This window comes from Lynx rufus, unplaced genomic scaffold, assembly GCF_022079265.1.
Source record: "Lynx rufus isolate CCGP_SWC_20201006 ecotype Redwood Valley unplaced genomic scaffold, mLynRuf1.p SCAF_5, whole genome shotgun sequence".
NCBI lineage: Eukaryota > Metazoa > Chordata > Mammalia > Carnivora > Felidae > Lynx > Lynx rufus.
In genome coordinates this window covers 34,135,338-34,156,116 of record NW_025814867.1, presented here as the reverse complement: position 1 = coordinate 34,156,116, position 20,779 = coordinate 34,135,338, and the positions used below count along the sequence as shown (strand labels likewise).

Sequence of the window (20,779 nt, the reverse complement as noted above, 5' to 3'; positions counted from 1 at the left end):
TTTGGCTCCTAAACATACCTTTTTTTTTTTTTTTTTAATGTTTATTTTTGAGAAAGACAGAGACAGAGCATGAGTGGGGAAGGGGCAGACAGAGAGGGAGACACAGAATCTAAAGCAGGCTTCAGGCTCTGAGCTGTCAGCACAGAGCCCGACACGGGGCTGAAACTCAAGAACTGTGAGATGATGACCTGAGCCAAAGTCAGACACTCAACCAACTGAGCCACCCAGGTGCCCCTAAAACCGATATGTTTAATAATTTAAATTCTGGGTCATGAATCTTTGTGACCAGAAGACCTTAAAAAATAATAAGGGAAAAGATTGTGGGAGGGTGGAGAAGTACAGAAAGGATAGAGAAGGGGAGGAAAGCAGTCAAAAAGAAAGATTTGGCACTGTTATTGATAGTGCTATCATAGTTATCAGGGTAATTTGTTCCTTTTTTGTCTTGAGAGATTTCTTTAATATCTAGAGGGATTTGGATATGGAGACTAATCCTTTTATATGTATTTTGTCTGTTGCCTAATTATTAATCTTTAAGCTATTAAAATATTTAATACTATTCCCCCAGTGAAAAGTATTGTATAAATTCTATTTTTTCAAGCATTTTAACATTGAAAATTCACTCAAATTACCTTTTTAAATATACTTTAGTAACTTAAATGTTTGTTTATTTTGGGGGAGAGAGAGAGAGCGTGAGTGAGCAAGGGAGCGGCAGAGAGAGGGAGAGAGAGAATCCCAAGCAGCCTCCATGCTGTAAGCACAGAGCCTGATTCAGGGCTTGATCTCAAAAATGATGAGATCATGACCTGAGCTGAAATCAAGAGTTGGACACTTAACTGACTGAACCACCCAGGCACCCCTACTTTAATAACTTAAAAAGCAAGTAAATCACCTCATACAGTGATTCCAAATTGATCATTGGATTTACATCAAAAGACTGTTATAAACTGTTAATGTCATGGATGTAAATGTATAATTAAATCTCTTTTCATTCTTTTTAAAAAATTTTTTAATGTTTATTTACTTTTGAGAGAGACAGACCATGAGTGGGGGAAGGGCAGAGAGAGAGGGGGAGACACAGAATTTGAAACAAGCTCCAGGCTCTGAGCTGTCAGCACAGAGGCTGATGCAGAGCCTGAACCCACAAACTGTGAGATCATGACCTGAGCTGAAGGCAGATGCTTAGTTGACTGAGCCACCCAGATGCCCCATGCTCTTTTCATTCTTATCTGTATTGTATGTTCTTAATTACCTTTTTCTTCCCATTATCATGTTTTTATTTACATACTCTAGAGAGTTAGGGTTCCCCTCTCAGGTTTGTGTTGTAAATACATATTTAAGAATGAGGGATACAAAGCTTGAGAGTATCTTTCAGAGTGATTCTACTAGAATCAGTTATCTAGATGGACAGACTCCTTTTTATAATTAGACCTTGTCTATTATACAAGAGACTATTAAATTACTGGCTTTGACCAGTCAGATTTAAAAAAAAATTTTTTGTGACCCTACTTATTAAGTGATACTTGTTTCTGAGTGACTCAAATTTAATTTACTATTCAGTTAATATGACCTAATTTGCAGCTGTTTCTTTTGAGTAGAGCCTGGTCTGGTTCAGTTAAACAAAAAAAACTCAGGTCTATTTGGTTCACTGAAATTACAAGGTATTTTTTTGTTGGTGTTTTTGTTTTACTCTATCCATTAAGGCCTTATGTATGAGTATTCTGGAATTATATAACTATGCTCATTTGCATTCTTTTTAGTCTGCTAATTTGGTCAGAAATAAGTTTAATTTTACTTATTATATGTACATAAAATTCATATTAAAAAACTTTGGAGAAAAAGTTCCATTATTCTGAAGACAAGGAAATTATGTTCAAGAGGGTATTTGTTCTCTCTATATGTTAAAGTTGATTCTTTTCTCTCCTTGTAATCATAGCAGGAAGAAGCAGAATGGGAAAGCATAAATGTGCTTTTGATGATGCATGGCTTAAAACCTTTATTTCTAGTCAAAAGAACTGATCTTAAAGGTAATCAGATCCTATTCTTGCTCATTATGGTAAAAAATGTCTTTTTCCTTTCAAAACTTTTTATCCTAAAAATCTTTTTTTGCTTTTTATTTTTATTATCTGTGTTACATTCCATAAATGTAGATTTCATCATTTTTGATAAACAGTCATCACAGAAGATGAGGCAGAATTTGAAAACATTGATGGAAGAAACAACACGTCAGCAGAACATGATCCAGGAGCTCATAGAAACTAATCAGCAGCTTAAGTAAGAAAATGGAAAAATGTCTCTTTTGAATTGTTTGTATATAAGTGATATATGCATTCTAAAAATAATTACCTTGAAAAGAATCCAGACCTTTAATTTTCTATTTTGACATAAATGTTAAGTTTAAATATTTTTATATTTTAATATTTTTAATAATTCTTTCAGTAATAGCTTAGCTTAGGTGTGTAATAGTGTTCTATATTTCTTATATTGGTTTGTGTTATATGATGGAAATTTTAAGAATGCAAAGAAATTTTAGAAATTCATTATGTTGTTAGATGGGTATGTTTGTTGATGTGATTTTACTTTTATAACTAAGGGAAGGAATTGTGTGTCTGTTATTAGAAATGAACTTCAGCTAGAACAGAGCCGAGCAGCCGATCAGGAACAACGAGCTAATGACTTGGAACAAATTATGGAGTGTGTGAAATCCAAAATTGGTGAATTGGAGGATGAATCCATAAATAGGGTTAGCCAGCAACAGAATAAAATAAAAGATCTTCAAAAGGAGCATAAAGCTTTACAGGTATTAATTGTGTTTTCTTACATGATAGTACTAAAACGGCTCATTAAGGTCAAGGTGACCTCTGTGTTGTTGCTTAATTCAGTGGACTTTATCTTATTGACCTATCACTGTTGCCTTCTTAAAATTCTTTCTTTCTTTGGTTTCCAGGATGTCCTCTCCTCTGGTTTTCCTTTTGGTCATTCTTCAGTTCCTTTGCTGGTTCTTATCTCTCTATCCTCTTAGTGCTGGGACTCACCAGTACTCATTTCTTAAATCTTTTATATTTCCTATATATTCTGACTCAGATGTTCAGCCTAATTCATAGCGTAAATTCATTTGTAATTTAAATCTGTAGCCCAGGCATCTTCCCTTAGTTCCAGACTGATACCTTGCAGCCTATTTGATATCTCTACTGGATGTCTAATAGATATCTAGAATTTTATGTGTCTAAAAATGTATTCCTGGATTTCTTCCCAAAACTTTTAATTTTTTTTTTAGTCTCCACTCCGGTCCAAGTCACCTTCATTTCTCTTCTACCCCTCTGTTGGTCTCTCTTGTTTCCACCCTTGCCTTTTTCAGTGTCTTTTTGAACATAGTAACTCAGAAGCCCCTAATGGCTTTCCTTTTTCTTTAGAGGAGAATCAAAAAGTCTTACCATGGCCTCTAAGGTCCTACATATGTGGCTACCTGTTACTTTCTGATTTCATCTAGTGTACTCCTTGTTTATTTCTACTCCAGCCACACTCATGTTCCTGTTCTTCCTTGAACATTTTCCTTGATCATCCTCACCTCAGGGCCTTTGTACATTTTGTTCTTTCTTTTCCCTTTGCCCTGCATGCTCTTCTCTCTCTCCTTTCTCAGTGTCACCAAGAGTTAGCTGCATGGCTTGTTCTCTCTGTCCTTTCTTGGACGTTACCATCTCTCAGGAATTCCTTCCTTGACTACTTTACTTACAGTTGCCAATCCCATCCACCACACTTCATACTCCTTCCTTGATTTATGTTTTATCCATAGTTCTTACCACTGTCCAACATTCTAACATACTATATATAAACAAGTAGTTTTGTTTATATATTTCCCTGTGTTAGAATGTAAGCTCCATGAAGGCAAATATTTTTGTCTATTTTGTTTAGGCTAAAAGAGTACCTATTATTAGTAGGAGTAAATGCTCAAATATTTGTTACTGAATTAGATTTATGTAATGTTTTTATGGAATATCCTTTGTGATTATTATAAGTTGTTTGGTTACTTTTCTTTTTATAAAAATAGCAGTATTTTAACACTGAAAGCTTAATTTCCCAATTTTAAGAAATCGTTACTTTATTAAAAAAATTTTTTTAATTTTTTTAATTATTTTTGAGAGCAAGAGAAAGAGCGTGAGCCGGGGAGGGGCAGAAAGAGAGGGAGACAGAGAAACTGAAGCAGGCTCCAACTGGCAGCACAGAGCCCGATGCAGGGCTCAAACTTAGAAACTGTGAGATCATGACCTGAGCCGAAGTCAGACGCTCAAGTGACCAAGCCACCCAGGCGCCCCTATTTTATTTTATTTTTAAATGTTTATTTATTTATTTTGAGAGAGAGCACATGGGCGAGTGCAGGGAGGGGAAGAGAGAGAGGGAGAGAGGAATCCCAAGTAGGCTCCAAGCCCAGTGCCGAGCCCCATACAGGGCTCATGAGATCACGAGCTGAGCCATAATCAAAAGTTGGCTGCTTAACCAACTGAGCTACCCAAGCACCCCTATTTGAGAGTCTCTTATGGTTTCCTCCCTCTCTGTTTTTATCTTCCTTTGTTTTTCCTTCCCTTTTGTTTCTTAAATTTAACATGTGAGTGAAATCATGATGTTGGTCTTTCTCTGACTTATTTTGCTTAGCATAATACATTCTAGTTCCATCCACATTTTTGTAAATGGCAGGATTTCGTTCTTTTTGATCACCAAGTAATAATCCATTGTATATATATACCATATCTTTATTCATCAGTTGACGGACATTTTGGCTCCTTTCATAATTTGACTATTGTTGATAGCGCTGCTATAAACACTGGGGTGCACATGCCCCTTCGAATCAGTATTTTTGTATCCTAGTAGTGTAATTGCACTAATTTTTGAGGAACCTCCCTACTGTTTTCCAGAGTGGCTGTACCGGTTTGCATTCTCACCAACAATGCAAAAGAGATCCTCTTTCTCCGCATCCTTGCCAACATCTGTTGTTGCCTGAGTTGTTAACGTTAGTCATTATGACAGGTGTGAGGTGGTATCTCATTGTGATCTTGATCTTTTTTGTACTTGTTGATGTTGATATTTTTTGTACTTCGGCTGATTTGTGCCCCAGTATGTACTCTATTCTGGAGAATGTATCATGCGTACTTCTGAAGAATGTGTATTCCAATGCTTTAGGATGAAATGTTCTGAATGTATGTTAAGTCCATCTAGTCCAGTGTGTCATTCAAGCCATTGTTTCCTTGGTTTTCTGTTTAGATGATCTGTCCATTGCTGTAAGTGGGGGTGTTGAAGGTCCCCTACTATTATGGTATCATTATCACTGAGTTTCTGTATGTTTGTGATTGGTTTGTATGTTTGGGTGCTCCACATTGGCATAGATGTTTATAAGTGTTAGGTCTTCTTGGTGGATAGACCCCTTAATTATGCTCTAAAGCCCTTCTTCATATTGTTACAATGTTTATTTTAAAATCTAGATTGTCTAAGTATGGCTACTCCATGATAGATGGTTCTCCATCCCATTACTTTCAATCTGAAGGTGTCTTTAGGTCTAAAATGGGTCTCTTGTAAACAGGATATAGATGGATCTTGTTTCCTTATCCATTTTCTTACCCTGTGTCTTTTGATTGGAGCGTTGAGTCCATTGACATTTAGAGTGAGTACTGAAAGATACTAATTATTGCCATTGTGTTGCATGTAGAGTTGGGAGTTTCTGGTGGTGGTCTGTAGACCTAAACTTTTTTAAAGTCAGCAAGACATGCAGAATACATAACTGGGTTATATGTATTAAAATCTAAATAGGGAGGAAAGAGATAGGAAGGAAATGGACATTTCATGTGGCACAGGCTATTAAAATTGTTCTTGGTGGGAGATTGTGTGCTGTGTGAATGGAGGTCTAGTTCTTGGGTTCCCCATGAAAGATTTATATAAGAATCCGCACTCAAATAAAGACAGCCAGAAGAAAGTAGCAAGCACAAAGTAGTTTATTAAATAGGACAATATGCTGTCAAGATGGGACAGCAGGCAGGCCCAAGGTGGCAATGGCACTGGAGTTAGGGCTATCTTTTCTTTTTATGGTTGCATAGGTTACAGGTAGTGGCTATAGTGGTCTCTGACTGAGGTTTCCAGTCATTTAAGGGACTCCTCCAATAGGGAGGGGAAGTTTTTGGTCCTACAGGGTGCTTAGCAGAACTGTCATGGCTGTTTTCCCTCACAGGAGTGAGGGGTGCTGAAACTGCAGTTAAAATATAGTATAATGAAGTTCTAGGTTATTGCAGGCCGCAGACTCACAAGGAGAGCACCTGCTGTTCTTGATCTGATAGCCCTGGAAGGTGGGGAAACTGGAAGCACTGTTTACCACCATCCTTACCTCCAGCTCATATCTAACTACCCTATCAAAATCATTGATATGTAATCATCTTTCACTGAACATAATTATTTCAAGATTCATTCATGTTGCTGGTTGTATCAATAGTTTATTACTTTTTATTACTGACAAGTATTCCATTGTGTGGATATACCACAGTGTATTGACCTGTTAGTGTGTATTTGAGTTGTTTCTAATTTCTAACTATTAAAAATAGAGCTTATGAATATTTGTGTTCAAGTGTTTCTGTGGACATAGGCTTTCATTTCTCTTTGGTAGATATCTAAGACTGGAATTGCTGAGTTGTATGGTAAGCATATATTTAACTTTGTAAGAAACTGCCTGTGACTTGTCTTCATTTTTTTGGTAGTTTTCAAAGAGCTTAAGTTCTAAATTTTGATGAAGTTTAATTCTATCAGGTTTTTTAAAAATAGCTTATGCTTTTGGTTTGTATCTTAAAAAATGATCCCTAGCTCAAGGTTATAATGTCTAATTGTTATACCACCATTTTTTAGAAAGAGTATCCTGCCTCTGCCACATTGCCTTTGTACTTTTAGCCGAAATGAATTGTTGTATGTGTGGCTCTACTTCTGGACACTGGTTTCATTAATGTATGTATCTGTCTTTATGGAAGTACCACACTGTTTTGATGATGGTCACTCTTGTAATCAGGCACTGTAAGTCTTCTACATTTTTCTTTGTCAATGTTGTGTTCACTATTTTAGGTCTTTTGCATTTCTTTGTGAATTTTCTAATTGTTGATTTCCAGAAAAAAAGCCTGCTGGGATTGAATACATAGATCAATTTGGGGAGAACGGCATCTTAACAGTATTGAATGTTATGGTCCATGAACATGCTGTTTCTATTTGTTTAAGTCTTTAATTTCTCTCAGCAGTGTTTTGTAATTTGGGATACTCTGGCCTTTCACATATTTTATCAGATTTAGCTCTGAGTATCCAATATTTTAATGGTATTGTAGATGATTGTATTGTAGATAGATGTATTGTAGATGATTGTTTACTAAAAAATAAAATCTTAAAAAAATAAAAATAAAAAACTTAATCTCTACACCTACCTTGGGTCTCAAGCTCACAACCCTGGGATCGAGTTGCACACACTTCCGATGGAGCCAGCCAGACACCCCGATTTTCTGTTTAATTTATTAATGTTCATTGCTAGTTTATAGAGATAAATTGATTTTCGCCCTTTTTTTGTTGTATATCGTCATACAGAACATAAAACTTAACCATTTTAAAGTATACACTTGAGTAGCATTAAATACATTCCTGTTGTGCAACTGTCCTCACCATCCATCTACAGAACTTTTTTCATCTTCCCAAACTGAAACTTCATACTCATGAAACAGTAACTCCTCATTCTTTGCTCCCTGCAGCTCCTGACAACCATCATTCTACTTTGTCTTATTATTGACCATTCTAGTTACCTCATATAAGTGGAATAATACAGTATTGGTCCTTTTGTGACTGGCTTATTTCATTTTACCGTAATGTCTTCAAGATTTATCCATGTTGTAGTATGTTGGGATTTCCTTTCTCTTTAAAGCCTGATAACATTCTGTTGTGTGTATATACCACATTTTGTTTATCCATTCATCCATCAATAGACACTTGGATTGTTTTCATCTTTTGGCTATTGTGAATAATCCCGCTATGAACGTGGATGTACAAATGTCTATTCAAGTCCCTGCTTTCAGTTGTTTGGGTTATACACCCAGAAGTGGAATTGCTTGGTCATATGGTAAATTTATGTTTAATTTTTTCTTGAACTGCAATATATTCTCTGAAGTTGCTACACTATTTTACATTTCTACCAGCAAGGCACAAGATTTCCCCACATCCTTACCTACATTTGTTATTTTTTATTTTTGTTGTATTTTTAATAGTAGCCATTTTAATTGGTGTGAAGTGGTATCTTATTCTGGTTTTAATTTGCATTTTACTAATGGTCTGTGATGTTGAGCATCTTTTCATGTGCTTATTGGTCATTTGTATATGTTCTTTAGAGAAATGTCTATTCAAGTCCTTTTCTTGTTTTTTTATTGGATTTTGTTGTTGAGTTGTTGGAGTTGTTTATTGATTGATTGATTGATTTTTTAACATTTATTTATTTTTGGGAGACAGAGCATGAGCAGGGGAGGGGCAGAGAGAGGGAGACACAGAATCTGAAGCAGGCTCCAGGCTCCGAGCTGTCAGCACAGAACCTGATACGGGGCTTGAGCTCACAAACCGCGAGTTCGTGCCCTGAGCCAAAGTCGGATGCTTAACCAACTGAGCCACCCAGGTGCCCCTGGAGTTGTTTATTTTGGATACTGACTCTTACCCTATGTACTTTTTGAAAATATTTTCTTATTTTGTTGGTTGTCCTTTGATAGACAAAAGTTTTAAGTTTGGAGAAAGTCAATTTATCTGTTTTTTTTTTTCTCTTGTGCTTTTTGTGTCTTATCCAAGAAATGATTGCCAAATCCAGTGTCACTAAGCTTTTGTCCTATGTTTTCTTCTAAGAATTTTATAATTTTATCTTGTACCTTTAGATCTTTGATCCATTTTAAGTTAATTTTTGTATATGGTGTTAGATAAGGGTCCAACTTAATTCTTTAGTATGTAGATACCCAGTTTTCCCAACATTATTTGTTGAACAAGGCCTGTTCTCTTCCTTTTGAATGGTTTTGGTACCCTTGTTGAAAAAAAATTTGATCATGTATCCACAGGATTATTTCTGGGCTTTCTCTGTTCTACTCTGTTGGTATATACCAGTATCACACTGTTTTGATTACTATAGTTTTGTGATAAGCTTTGAAATCAGGAAGTTGAAGAACCTTAACTTTCTTCCTTTTTTAAGATTGTTTTGGCTGTGTAAGATCTCTTGAGATTCCATGTGAACTTTAGGACAGATTTTTCTGTTTCTGCAAAAAAAAATGTCATTGGAATTTTGATAGTGATTGCATTGAATCTCTAGATCACTTAGGGTAGTATTGACCTGTAAACAATATTAAGTCTTCCAATCTGTGAATACAGAATGTCTTGACATTCATTTGTGTTGTCTTCACTTTCCTTCAGCAACTTTTTATAATTTCAATGTATGTCTTTTGTCTTCTTGGTTTATTTCTATTTTATTCTTTTTGATCTATTGTAAATGGAATTGTTTTCTTAATTTCCCTTTTGGATTGTTCATTGTAAATACAGAAATGCAATTGAGCGGTGTCTGGGTGGCTCATTCGGTTGAGCATCTGACTCTTGGTCCTGGCTCAGGTCACGATCTCGTGGTTTGTGAGATTGGGCCCCATGTGGGGCTCTGCACCAACAGCCTGGATCCTGGTTAGGATTCTCCCTCCCTCTCTGCCCTTCCTTCGCACGCACGCTCTCTCTCTTTCTGTCTCTCTTTCTTTCTCTCTCTCAAAACAAAAAACAAGAAATGCAATTGATTTTTCTGTGTTGACTTTGTATGTTTCTACATTGCCGAATTCGTTTATTCTAACAGGTTTCTTTTTGTGCACACTTTAAGTTTTCTGCATATAGCACCGTATCATCAAAAACATACTTCTACCTCTTTCTAAAATGGATGCCTTTTATTCCATTTCTTGGCTGATTACTCTGATAAGGACTTCCAGTACTGTGTGGAATACAATTAATGAATGCAGGCATCTTTGCCTTGTTTCTGATCTTAGAGGAAAAGCTTTCAGTCTGTCACTATTGAGTATGATGTTCACTCTAGGTTTTTCATAAATGGCTTTTTAAAATTTTTAAAAATGTTTTATTTACTTTTAAGACAGGGAGAGACAGAGCATGAGTAGGGATGGGGCAGAGAGAGGGAGACACAGAATCTGAAGCAGGCTCCAGGCTCTGAACTGTGATCACAGAGCCCAGTGCAGGGCTCAAACTCACTAAATGTGAGATCATGACCTGAGCCAAAGTCGGACACTTAACCAACTGAGCCACCCAGGTGCCCCATAAATGGCTTTTATTATGTTGAGAATGTTTCGTTCTGTTCCTGGTTTGCTGAGTGTTTTATCATGAAAGGGTGTTGGATTTTGTCAAATGCGTTTTCTACATCAATTAAGATGATCATATGTTTTTTTTTTTTCCTTTCAATCTGTTAATGTGGTGTAGTACATTGATTTTTCACATGATGGGTCATTTCTGCATTCTAGGAATAGATGTGGCTTGGTCCTGGTATACAATCCTTTTAATATGTTAAGGAATTTGGTTTGCTAGAGTTTTGTCGGAGATTATCCACATTAGTGTGTATAATGGATATTGGTTTGTGGTTCTCTTCTCTTGTGTTGTCTTGCTTGGTATCAGGATAATGTTGGCCTCATAGAATGACTTAGGAGAGATACAGTTCATGGTTGTATATTGCTCTTAACACCTGCAACCTTGCAAAACTGATGATTAGTTCTGGTTTCATTGCTAATGTATAGATAGAGGTGGAACTGGGACATTTATCACTTGGCTCTAAAGCAACTGCCTGACTTCCAGTTGGGGGCTGAGGCAGATGATCACTGGTTACTAGGAGATGTTGTAGTATCAGAAGCTGAGTCCCCTTTTCCCCTTGAGGCTATCTAAGTCTCAGTAAACTTGACACTATGGGCAGGTGAACATGTGCTTAGACAAGTCATTCTCTTTTGAAAATGGTATGTCTTAGTTATAGGCAGGTTAGGTGGGGATGGAGTTTCTCACTGAGTTTAATGAAAAGTGTATTAATAACAGCAATGATAGTGCTGTTGATAATGAGCTTTCAAAGGACATTGAAGGATTGAAGGTAGGGAATAAGAGAAAACCAGGCCAGTGATATTTCATTGAAGACAAGCAAGAGAGTGTCCAAGATTTATATTCCTTTGTATAAATCTTGGGGTATATATTATTTCTTAATAATCCTTGTTAGGGACTTCCTCTGAGTTTGTTGCCTCTCATATTGCACGAGTGCCTAAATTGATCGAATTATCTGAAATCTTGAATTATCATTGATCACTTAATCTGAATTTTAGGGGCACTTGGGTGGCTATCCAACTTGATTTCTGCTCAGGTCGTGATCTCAAGGTCATGTGATCAAGTCACATTTCAGGCTCTGTTGTTGGGCTCTGTGCTGGGTGTGGAGCCTGCTTAAGATTCTCTCTCTCTCCTCCTGCCTCTGTCCCTCCCTAGCTCACGTGTGCATGTATGCTCTTTCTCAAAAAAAAAAAAAGAAAGAAAACTAAATTTTAAATCCTGGTTTTTGTTAAATCCAATTTGTTAATATTGGTTGTTTCCTGATTATTATTTTCATCTATGAAATTATATCATTTTTATGGACATACTTGAGTTCCTTTACTTACTACCCAAACTTGAATAGACCCAATTAATTATAGTTTCCCTATTGTTTGATTTTTTTTCTGTTTATGACTTATTAATGTCCTTGGAGCTTGCACCCATGTGAAAACAGTTGTTAAAAGTTCTTGAATGAAGCATCTTGATAGAAGCTGTGTACAATGTTATTAGGGCAGCATGTCCTAGAGGTACATATTGTGATTATGTTTTTTGAAAAATTTCTTACAGGCAAAATGTCAGCATTATAAGAAAAAACAAATGGAGCAACAAGAGACCATTGCTTCTTTGCAAAAGGATATCTATAGATTAACAAAAGAGGAGGAAGAGCGCATTGTCACTCAAAACAGAGTGTTTGCTTATCTCTGCAAAAGAGTTCCTCATACCATCTTGGATAGACAGTAATGTTTCCTACATAAATTCATATGTGTAGTTTTATTCATTATCATTTTTTAAAACACATTTTATCTTGGGAGTGGTTATATCTCTTATAAACTAGAGGAGTCTTCCTCCTTTTGTTCCCTGCTTATTTTCCCCCCAAAATGTCATTGACTTGTTGAAGAAACTGGTCATTTGTTTTGGAAACTGGTTTATGCTAGATTTGCTTTCTTATTATGTCATTGAACTTACTCTTCTGTCTCCTGTATTTCCTCTAAACTGGAATTTAGGGCTAAATTTAGATACAAATATTTTTGGCAGGGGTGCCTGGGTGGCTCAGTCATATAAGCATCCAACTCTTTGTTTTTATTCAGGCTGTGATCTCACAGTTGTGAGATGGAGCCCCATGTTAGGCTCTGCCCTGACAGCACAGAGTCTGCTTGGGATTCTCTGTCTTGCAAAATAAATAAACTCACTCTCTCTCAAAATAAATAAATAAACTTTAAAAAAAAAGAAAAAATATTTTTGGCAAAATACTTCCATAGGTGGTATTGCTTCTAATTGTAACATATTAGGCACATACTGTCTTGTTGACTTACTCTTAGGGATACTAGATTGTTGGGGTTAAATAATAATATAATCTTTCCACTATAAAATTCCCCATCATCTCTTCATCTAATGGTTTCACCCAATTGATGATTTTGCAAAATGGTGATTTTTCAATTCTGTTGTTGTTGTTGTTGTTGTTGTTTAATTCTTTCATAAAAAAAGAATCTTTCCTATTGACTAGGGGCTGTTTAGTTGCCTTATGTGGTTTGTTACAGGGAAGATAGAATTAATGTTCAGTTTTTTCATTTTACTTCCTACTTTTTCTTTTTAAAAAAAATTTTTTAGAGTTTATTTATTTTGAGAGAGAGAAAGCTAGCAGAGGAGGGGCAGAGAGGGAGACAGAGTCCCAAGCAGAGGCTTGAACTCACAAAATGTGAGATCTTCATAACCTGAGCTAGAATCAAGAGGTAGATGCCCAACGAGCTGAGCCACCCAGGCGCCCCTTAATTCTCACTTTTTAGCGTAAGAAGTTGATGCTGTTATGATTTCCAGTGATAAGCAGTAAGATTTTTTGTTTGTGGCTATCTCTCTTCTTTCTAAAGTTGTTAACTCAAGTATTTTAATAATAAAATTATTCTGTCTTCAGCCAGTGGGAACTTTTTCCTGCTGGTATTATATCCTTTCAACCCAACCGCATTAATCTTTGTTAAATTTCTTACTTTTAGGCAGAAGGCACATTCTGTGCTTTATTATTATTATTATCATTATTATTATTTAATTAATTTTTTTTTTTTTGCCTCAGAGCGCTTTTGTGAAGTGGACTCAGATATTTGTTAAAGCTAACATTAAACATTTAGAATTGACTAAATTAAAATTAAAATTAATTAATTAGACATTTCTTTTAGTTAGGAATGGTTTTTAGAGACCACAGTCTGGATGTTGGGGTTGCTTGTCATGCTTATAATGTTTATTATGTTGTCACTGATTTTAGGACTTTTTAGTGAAGAGTGCAGGGAATTATATATATATTTCTGGGGAGAAAACAAATCATTAATTTTTTTTCTATCTAAAATTAACATTACAGGATTGAAAGTCTGATTCTACATTTGTAACTTTCTTTTATGCTAGAAATCCTTTTTCCTAACAATAATATAATACTTATTCATTTGCTTTATTGTGTAATATATGAAAATGGTTTCAAAATAATACCAGAATTACTGCTAACAATAAGCCTACTTATGAAATTTAAATTTCTTTGCAATTATCTTAGACACCAGTAATGTATTCTACTAGGATGCAGTCAAATACAGTGTTGTAAAATACCTTGAAATATTTCTTTGTGTGTGTGTCACCAGATTAATATACAGTTAGGTTTATTTAAATTTGTTTTCAATTTTTAGGGATTGCTTTTTTATATTTGATTTACTTTTGAATATGTAAGACATCAATATGATTCCAAAGTCAAAACTAATTATTCGTATTCAGAAAGTTGTGTTTTCATTTCTGTCCCCTTGACCCTATTCCTTACTTCCCCTATGGGTAATTTTAAATGTTTAGTGTTATTTTTAGCAAATACAAGCAGTATCATTATTATGTTCATTTTTCCCTACCTTTTTAAAGTTTATTTTTTAAAGTGAGAGAGTGCAAGCAGGGGAGGGGCAGAGAGAAAGAGGGATAGAGAATCCTAAGCAGGCTCCATGCTGTCAGCGTGGAGCCTGATGTGGGGCTCGATTTCATGAACTGTGAGATCATGACTGAGCGAAAATAGAGTTGAACGCTTAACCAGCTGAGCCACCCAGACACCCCCATATTTCATCTTTTTGTATGAAAGGTAGCACCATGTTTTTTTTTTCATTTAATAGGATAAATGAATTAAATTTTAACTAGTCTTATGTATTTACATAATAGAATTATATTTCTCTTTTACTATAAAAATAAGTTCTCATATAAATTAAAAATGAGTTAAGACTAGATTATTTTGATAATTATTTAAGAGCTAATACATATATATAATTTTCATCCTTTTGAAGGAATAAAAAGGACAAAAATTTAAAAATTAAAATTAAGATACCATAAATATATAGAGATAGGTGTAAATAAATTTTATTTTATAACTTAAAAAAGTTTTTAATGTTTGTTTAAAAATTTTTTTTTTGAATGTTTATTTCTTTTTTAGAGAGACAGAGACAGAATGCGAGTGGGTTAGGGGCAGAGAGAGTGGGAGACACAGAATCCAAAGCAGCCTCCAGGTTCTGAGCTGTCAGCCTCAGACCCGGGGCTCGAACTCATGAGCTGTGAGATCATGACCTGAGCCGAAGTCGGACGCTCAACTGACTGAGCCACCCAGGCACCCCTTTAATGTTTATTTTTGCGAGAGAGTGCAGAGGAGGACAGAGAGAGAGAAAATCACAGAATATCCATAGCAGGCTTCAGGCTCTGAGCTGTCAGCAGAGAGCCCGATGTGGGGTTTGAACCCATGGACCGTGAGATCATGACCTGAGCCCAAGTCTGACACTTAACTGACTGAGCCACCCAGATGCCCTACTTTTTTTTTTTTTTCTTTAAGTTTATTTCTTTTGAGAGAGAGAGAGCGCACGCACATGAATGGGGAAGGGGCAGAGAAAGAGGGAGAGAGAGACTGCCAAGCAGACTCTTTGCTGTCAGCATGGAGCCAGATGGAGGACCTGATGTCATGAACTATGAGATCACAACCTGAGCCAAAATCAAGAGTTGGATGCTTAACAACTGAGCAAACAAGGCACCCCAATATTTTATTTTATTTTATTTTATTTTATTTTATTTTATTTTATTTTATTTTATTTTATTTTACTTATTTAATTTTAGAGAGAGAGCATGAATGGGAGAGAAAGCAAGGGGGAGAGAGAGAGAGAGAGAGAGAGAATATCTTAAGCAGGCTCATGGTGCCCAATGTGGGGCTCAGTCCTATGACCCTGGGATCACAACCTGAGCCAAAATCAAGAGTCAGATGCTCAACCGACTGAGCCACCAAGGCTCTCCTAGGTGTGAATAAATTTAAAAAAGAGAGAAGCAAAGAAAGAAAAATAGGGGTAAGAAAGAAAAATAGGGGTAAGGAAGAACTAAAAGAAGGAAAGGGAGATGATTATAGTGGGAGAAAGAGGCATATAAGAGAGGAATGAAGGAGGAAGGGGAATGAAGACAAGAACAGAAACCAGCCAATTTGAGTAAGAGGGCAAGAGAAAGAGAAGTATTGGGAGAATTTATGTGCCATCCGAAGTCAAGCTAATTCAGGTGTGAATTTGATGACCTGAAAATTCTCTATTGGATTTTTAATAAAGCTAATTTTCAGTTTGAGATACAGAGCTTAAAAAATTGTGAATTAACCCTATTAGTAATACATGAGTTGGAACCACTATGGCTGTTTTTAAAAGTTACAAAGGCATTGGGCAAAACAATATAGAACATACACAGATGAGTAAAAACATGTTTCCTGCCACTATGGACTTGATAATCTAGCTGGGTAGGTAGAAACATACATAGAAAATAGAAGGCAGATTGTGGTCTGTGCTGTAATGGTGGGGCAAATAGGATACTAAGTGGGCATGATAGAAGAAGAGATTAGTTTCCTTTGAGGAAGATGGGGATGACCAAAAAGGCTTCATGAAGGAGGTAACTTATAAACTTGATTATTAGGAGCTATAGAATTTTAATAGGTAGAGATGAAGGAAAGGTATTTTAGTTAGAGAAGCATGGTGGCAGGAAAATGGAATATATTTGAAAATAGCAAGTAGTCCAAGAGGTCTGGAGCATAGAGTGCACAAAATGATGATGGTAAGTGTCTTAAGAGACAATATGGAAGGGTGTGCTGGAACTTTGTGAAGAACTCAAACTCCAGGCTGAAGAGTTTGGGTTCTGCTTACTATATAGCAGGAACCACCCCCCTCACCCCCCCCTCAGGATTTCTGATCAAAGAAATTAAACCCAGAGACAAAAAGACAAGTTACTAATCAGCTGTAGTAGTCTAGGTTGGAGATTGCAAAGGCCTGCATTAGAGCCAAAAGAAAGGAGAACTATGGCAAAGATGGACAGAAATTGTCCAGACTAACTGTCCGCAGATACTGAAAGAAGGAGAGGATTCAAAAATAGCCCAATTTCAAGCTAGGTTTGGGGAAGAGGGATGGAAGATGATGAATTCATGTATGGACATGTGCTTAGGTACCTTCCATCAGCCATGTAGAGATACTTGGCCTACAATTAGAAGGGCCGAACTCCAGAGACCTTCCAGATATCAGATAGAGGAAGAAAGAAGAGGGAAAAGAGGAGTTAGCTTTGGGGGTCAGGGTAACTAAGGAAAAAAAAGGTATTTCAGGAAAGAGAGGTGATAAGAAGTGTTATATGCTGCCTAATCATTTTATGTGTTTGCCTTCTCACTGTCTTGCTCAGAATTCTCAGTTTGACACACAGTAAGTCTTCCTGAAAAGTTTATTGAAGGTATCTGGTAACAATCAGAATGAGTGAACTTTCCTATGAAGAAAAAGAGGGATGGAGTGGTGGCATAAGGGAGAAGTAGGGGGTGAGGGGGTTTGTGAAGGATATAAAAGAAATTAAAGCATTTTTGCAGGGTAATAGGAAAGCTGGTATGTGTTGAGACGGAAAAAGATTGAAGAGCAAGAATAACCCAGAAAGTTGTATAGTAAAAGCACAATTGGTTGAATAAGCTCTGAAAAAAAGAGATGAGTAATTTTCTTCAGATGGAAAAAAAGTATGAATTCTTGCTTTAAAAAGAATAATGTGGGGCTCCTGGGTGGCTCAGTCGGTTAAGCGCCCGACTTCAGCACAGGTCATGATCTCGCGGTCTGTGAGTTCGAGCCCCGCGTCGGGCTCTGTGCTGACAGCTCAGTGCCTGGAGCCTGTTTCAGATTCTGTGTCTCCCTCTCTCTGACCCTCCCCCGTTCATGCTCTGTCTCTCTCTGTCTCAAAAATAAATAAACATTAAAAAAAAAATTAAAAAAAAAAAAGAATGTGAAAAGTGTTATTTTTTTAAGGGTTTTTAAAAATTACAAATGCAGCACGTTTATAAAAATTCAAACCGTATAAAAGTGTGTAAAATACTATGTATCTGCTTACCCCTCCTAATTCCCACATTCCAGAGATAATCACTTGTAATACTTTAGTTTGTGTCCTTCCTAGGGTTTAACAACAGGAGTGCCATTGACATTTTGCAGAGGTTGGTTCATTGTGTAGTAGGGCTGTCAGTTCATTGATGAACTTTTTTTTTTTTTTTAAATCACCGAATGTTTTTTTTTTTTATTTTATTTTTTCCAACGTTTATTTATTTTTTTGGGGACAGAGAGAGAGAGCATGAACGGGGGAGGGGCAGAGAGAGAGGGAGACACAGAATCGGAAACAGGCTCCAGGCTCTGAGCCATCAGCCCAGAGCCTGACGCGGGGCTCGAACTCACGGACTGCAGATCGTGACCTGGCTGAAGTCGGACGCTTAACCGACTGCGCCACCCAGGCGCCCCCATTGATGAACTTTTAAGATCCTTCCCTCTCCCCAACTAGTTAGTGTGACAACTAGAACCATCCCCTAGGTTATGGTATTATCCCCCACTTAAGAACCCATAGAGTTGGGCACCTGGGTAGCTCAGTTGGTTAAGCAACTGACTCTTAATTTCAGCTCAGGTCATGAGATCAAGCCCTGAATCAGGTTCTATGCTGTGCCTGCTTGGGATTCTCTCTCTCCCTCTCCCAGTGCCCCTCCCCGATATGTACTCTCAAAAAAAAAAAAAAAAAAAAACAACAACAACCCACAGAGTTCTTATTCAAGATAAAGACAATGTCACTTAAAATTATTTCTTTTTAAAACAAATAGAGTAATACTCTACATTTGGCTATGCAACGTTACTTTTGTTCCTTATCAATTTTTATTAGGACATACAAATTTACATCATTTCTTCTGTGCTTCATTGTTTTCTATAGAGCAGATGTGTCATTATTTAACTTTTCCTTATTGAAGAACAGTTAGATTATTTCTGGGTTTTTACTTTTGTAAATAATGGTGCATTGGATAGCTTTGTTCATTTTGAGTTCCAAGCTTAAGCAAATATTTCTGTGGGAGCAGTTGCTAAAGGTAGAACTGCTGGGACAAGGAAAATACTCATTTAATATGTTGAGATATGAAGTTTGTGGTTATTTTAAAACCTATACTTTGAAATTAATATAAAATATATGGCTTAATATAATGCTTCGGGTAAAAAAATCACATTTTTAAACAAACTTGCTGGTACATTTATCATTGTAATTTGAACTTATATAGAGACAATAGTAGTAAATGCTCCAATACCAAATTTTGAAAATTAAGTCTATCTTCTGTTTTCTAGGTTGCTTTGCCTAATTGATTATTATGAATCTAAAATTAGAAAACTTCATAAACAAAGGTAAGACTAATCATGTATTACAGTTTTTTTATTAAAAATTTTTTTCTAATGTTTATTTATTTTGGAGAGAGAGAGAAACAAAGCACAAATGGGAGGGACAGAGAAAGAGGGACACACAGAATCTGAAGCAGGCTCCGGGCTCTAAGCTGTCAGCACAGAGCCCAACGTGGGGCTCAAATCAATGAACCATGGGACTATAACCTGAGTCAAAGTTGGTCTCTCAACCAACTGAACCACGCAGGTGCCCCGTATTACAGTGTTTAAAGTTATTACCTAGTCATGAATCACACCAAAATTTTTTATAATCTCATGAAATTTTAAATATATTTTGGAAATCTTCCTAATATAACTATGATTTCCTTTTTTTATAAAGATCTTGAAGACTGCATTTGACTTTTTATGTTAAAATTTATTGCATTTATTTTAAGATATGTGTATTTAACAGCCACCAAAATATTGGTCACAGAAGAAACAGTATTTAGTTTGTTGAAGTATTTGTTCTATGTCATCTAGCCACTGGACACTTACTGAGTGTATCCACAGGGTACATAAGATTTGACTAGCTGCCTAACAAAGTCCAAACTAATTAGTATACAGACTTAAAGGAGATAAAGGTAAAATGTCATAGTGAAAAATCAAACATAGAGAGTAAAACACACTTATCAGCTCTGATTTAAAAAATAAGGGTAGGGCGCCTGGGTGGCTTGGTCGGCTAAGCGTCTGACTTCGGCTCAGGTCATGATCTCACGGTCCGTGAGTTCGAGCCCCGCGTCGGGCTCTGTGCTGACAGCTCAGAGCCTGGAGCCTGTTTCAGATTCTGTGTCTCCCTCGCTCTCTGCCCCTCCCCCGTTCATGCTCTGTCTCTGTCTCAAAAATAAATAAACGTTAAAAAAAATTAAAAAAAAAAAAAAAGACATGAGGGATGTTTTAAAAAAAAAAAATAAGGGTAAAGATAAAGATAATGGTCTTCGACTAACGTAAAATAACTGAGGGTTATCTAAGGCCCTTGTTTCATTGTTCATAGATGGAATAATTCTTTTAACAAATATTTGAGCACCTACCTTGTGCCATATTGTTTTAGGTACTTGATATACTTTAAAAAACATGCAGATAAATTATCTACTCCATTCTTATATTCTTGCCCCGAGAATAATGACTCCAGAAACACTTCAGGACCAATGGCAGAGCTGTGCTGGTTGCTGATTCCTTCTAGCACCTTGGGCAGTGTAAAAAAATAAAAGCGGGGGGGGGGGGGACAGGATGGAGAGAAAAAAGAAGGAAGGAAAGACAAGAACAACTAATGATAGAGCAATTCCTAGTTTCATTCTTTTCAGAAAGTAGCATTATATCAAGTAACTTCAGAGACTTCCCTATTTCCAAGTGAGAGTGTGTCTTTTAGATGGTGTTAGATTCTACAGAGATGGGATGATTTGGATATGGTTCTTACCTTGTAAGATTTTACAATCTAGTAAGGGAGATAAAATGTAAACACATTAATAATTAAAAATAATAAGAGATTAAAAAACACTAATACATATAATGTAATAATAAAGTAATCACTAAAGTAAAACAGACAGTAATGAAGGAATTTAAAACAAGAACAATATAGTTTTGGATAGAGTGACTAGGGAAGTCTTTACAAAGCAGAGGAGGGTTGTATTTGAGCTTAAAAGTAAAATTTGGGAAAGCAGAAAGGCAAAAAAAGGTAGTCATTTTAGACTGCTTGGATGCTATGGGCAAAAGTGCATAGG

The 20,779-nt window shown here is 36.3% G+C and overlaps 1 protein-coding gene across 2 annotated transcripts in view; it reads left to right on the top strand.

The window, feature by feature from the left end:
• Window positions 1–20,779, top strand: part of CEP70 (centrosomal protein 70) — a 75,850-nt gene that overhangs the window by 20,786 nt on the left and 34,285 nt on the right. For both annotated transcript variants that reach the window (XM_047100043.1, XM_047100042.1), the window contains 5 exons: window positions 1,934–2,024; window positions 2,148–2,271; window positions 2,617–2,797; window positions 11,914–12,083; window positions 18,972–19,028. In XM_047100043.1, the coding sequence (XP_046955999.1) occupies window positions 1,934–2,024; window positions 2,148–2,271; window positions 2,617–2,797; window positions 11,914–12,083; window positions 18,972–19,028 (623 nt within the window). The remainder of the gene's footprint in view (window positions 1–1,933; window positions 2,025–2,147; window positions 2,272–2,616; window positions 2,798–11,913; window positions 12,084–18,971; window positions 19,029–20,779) is intronic.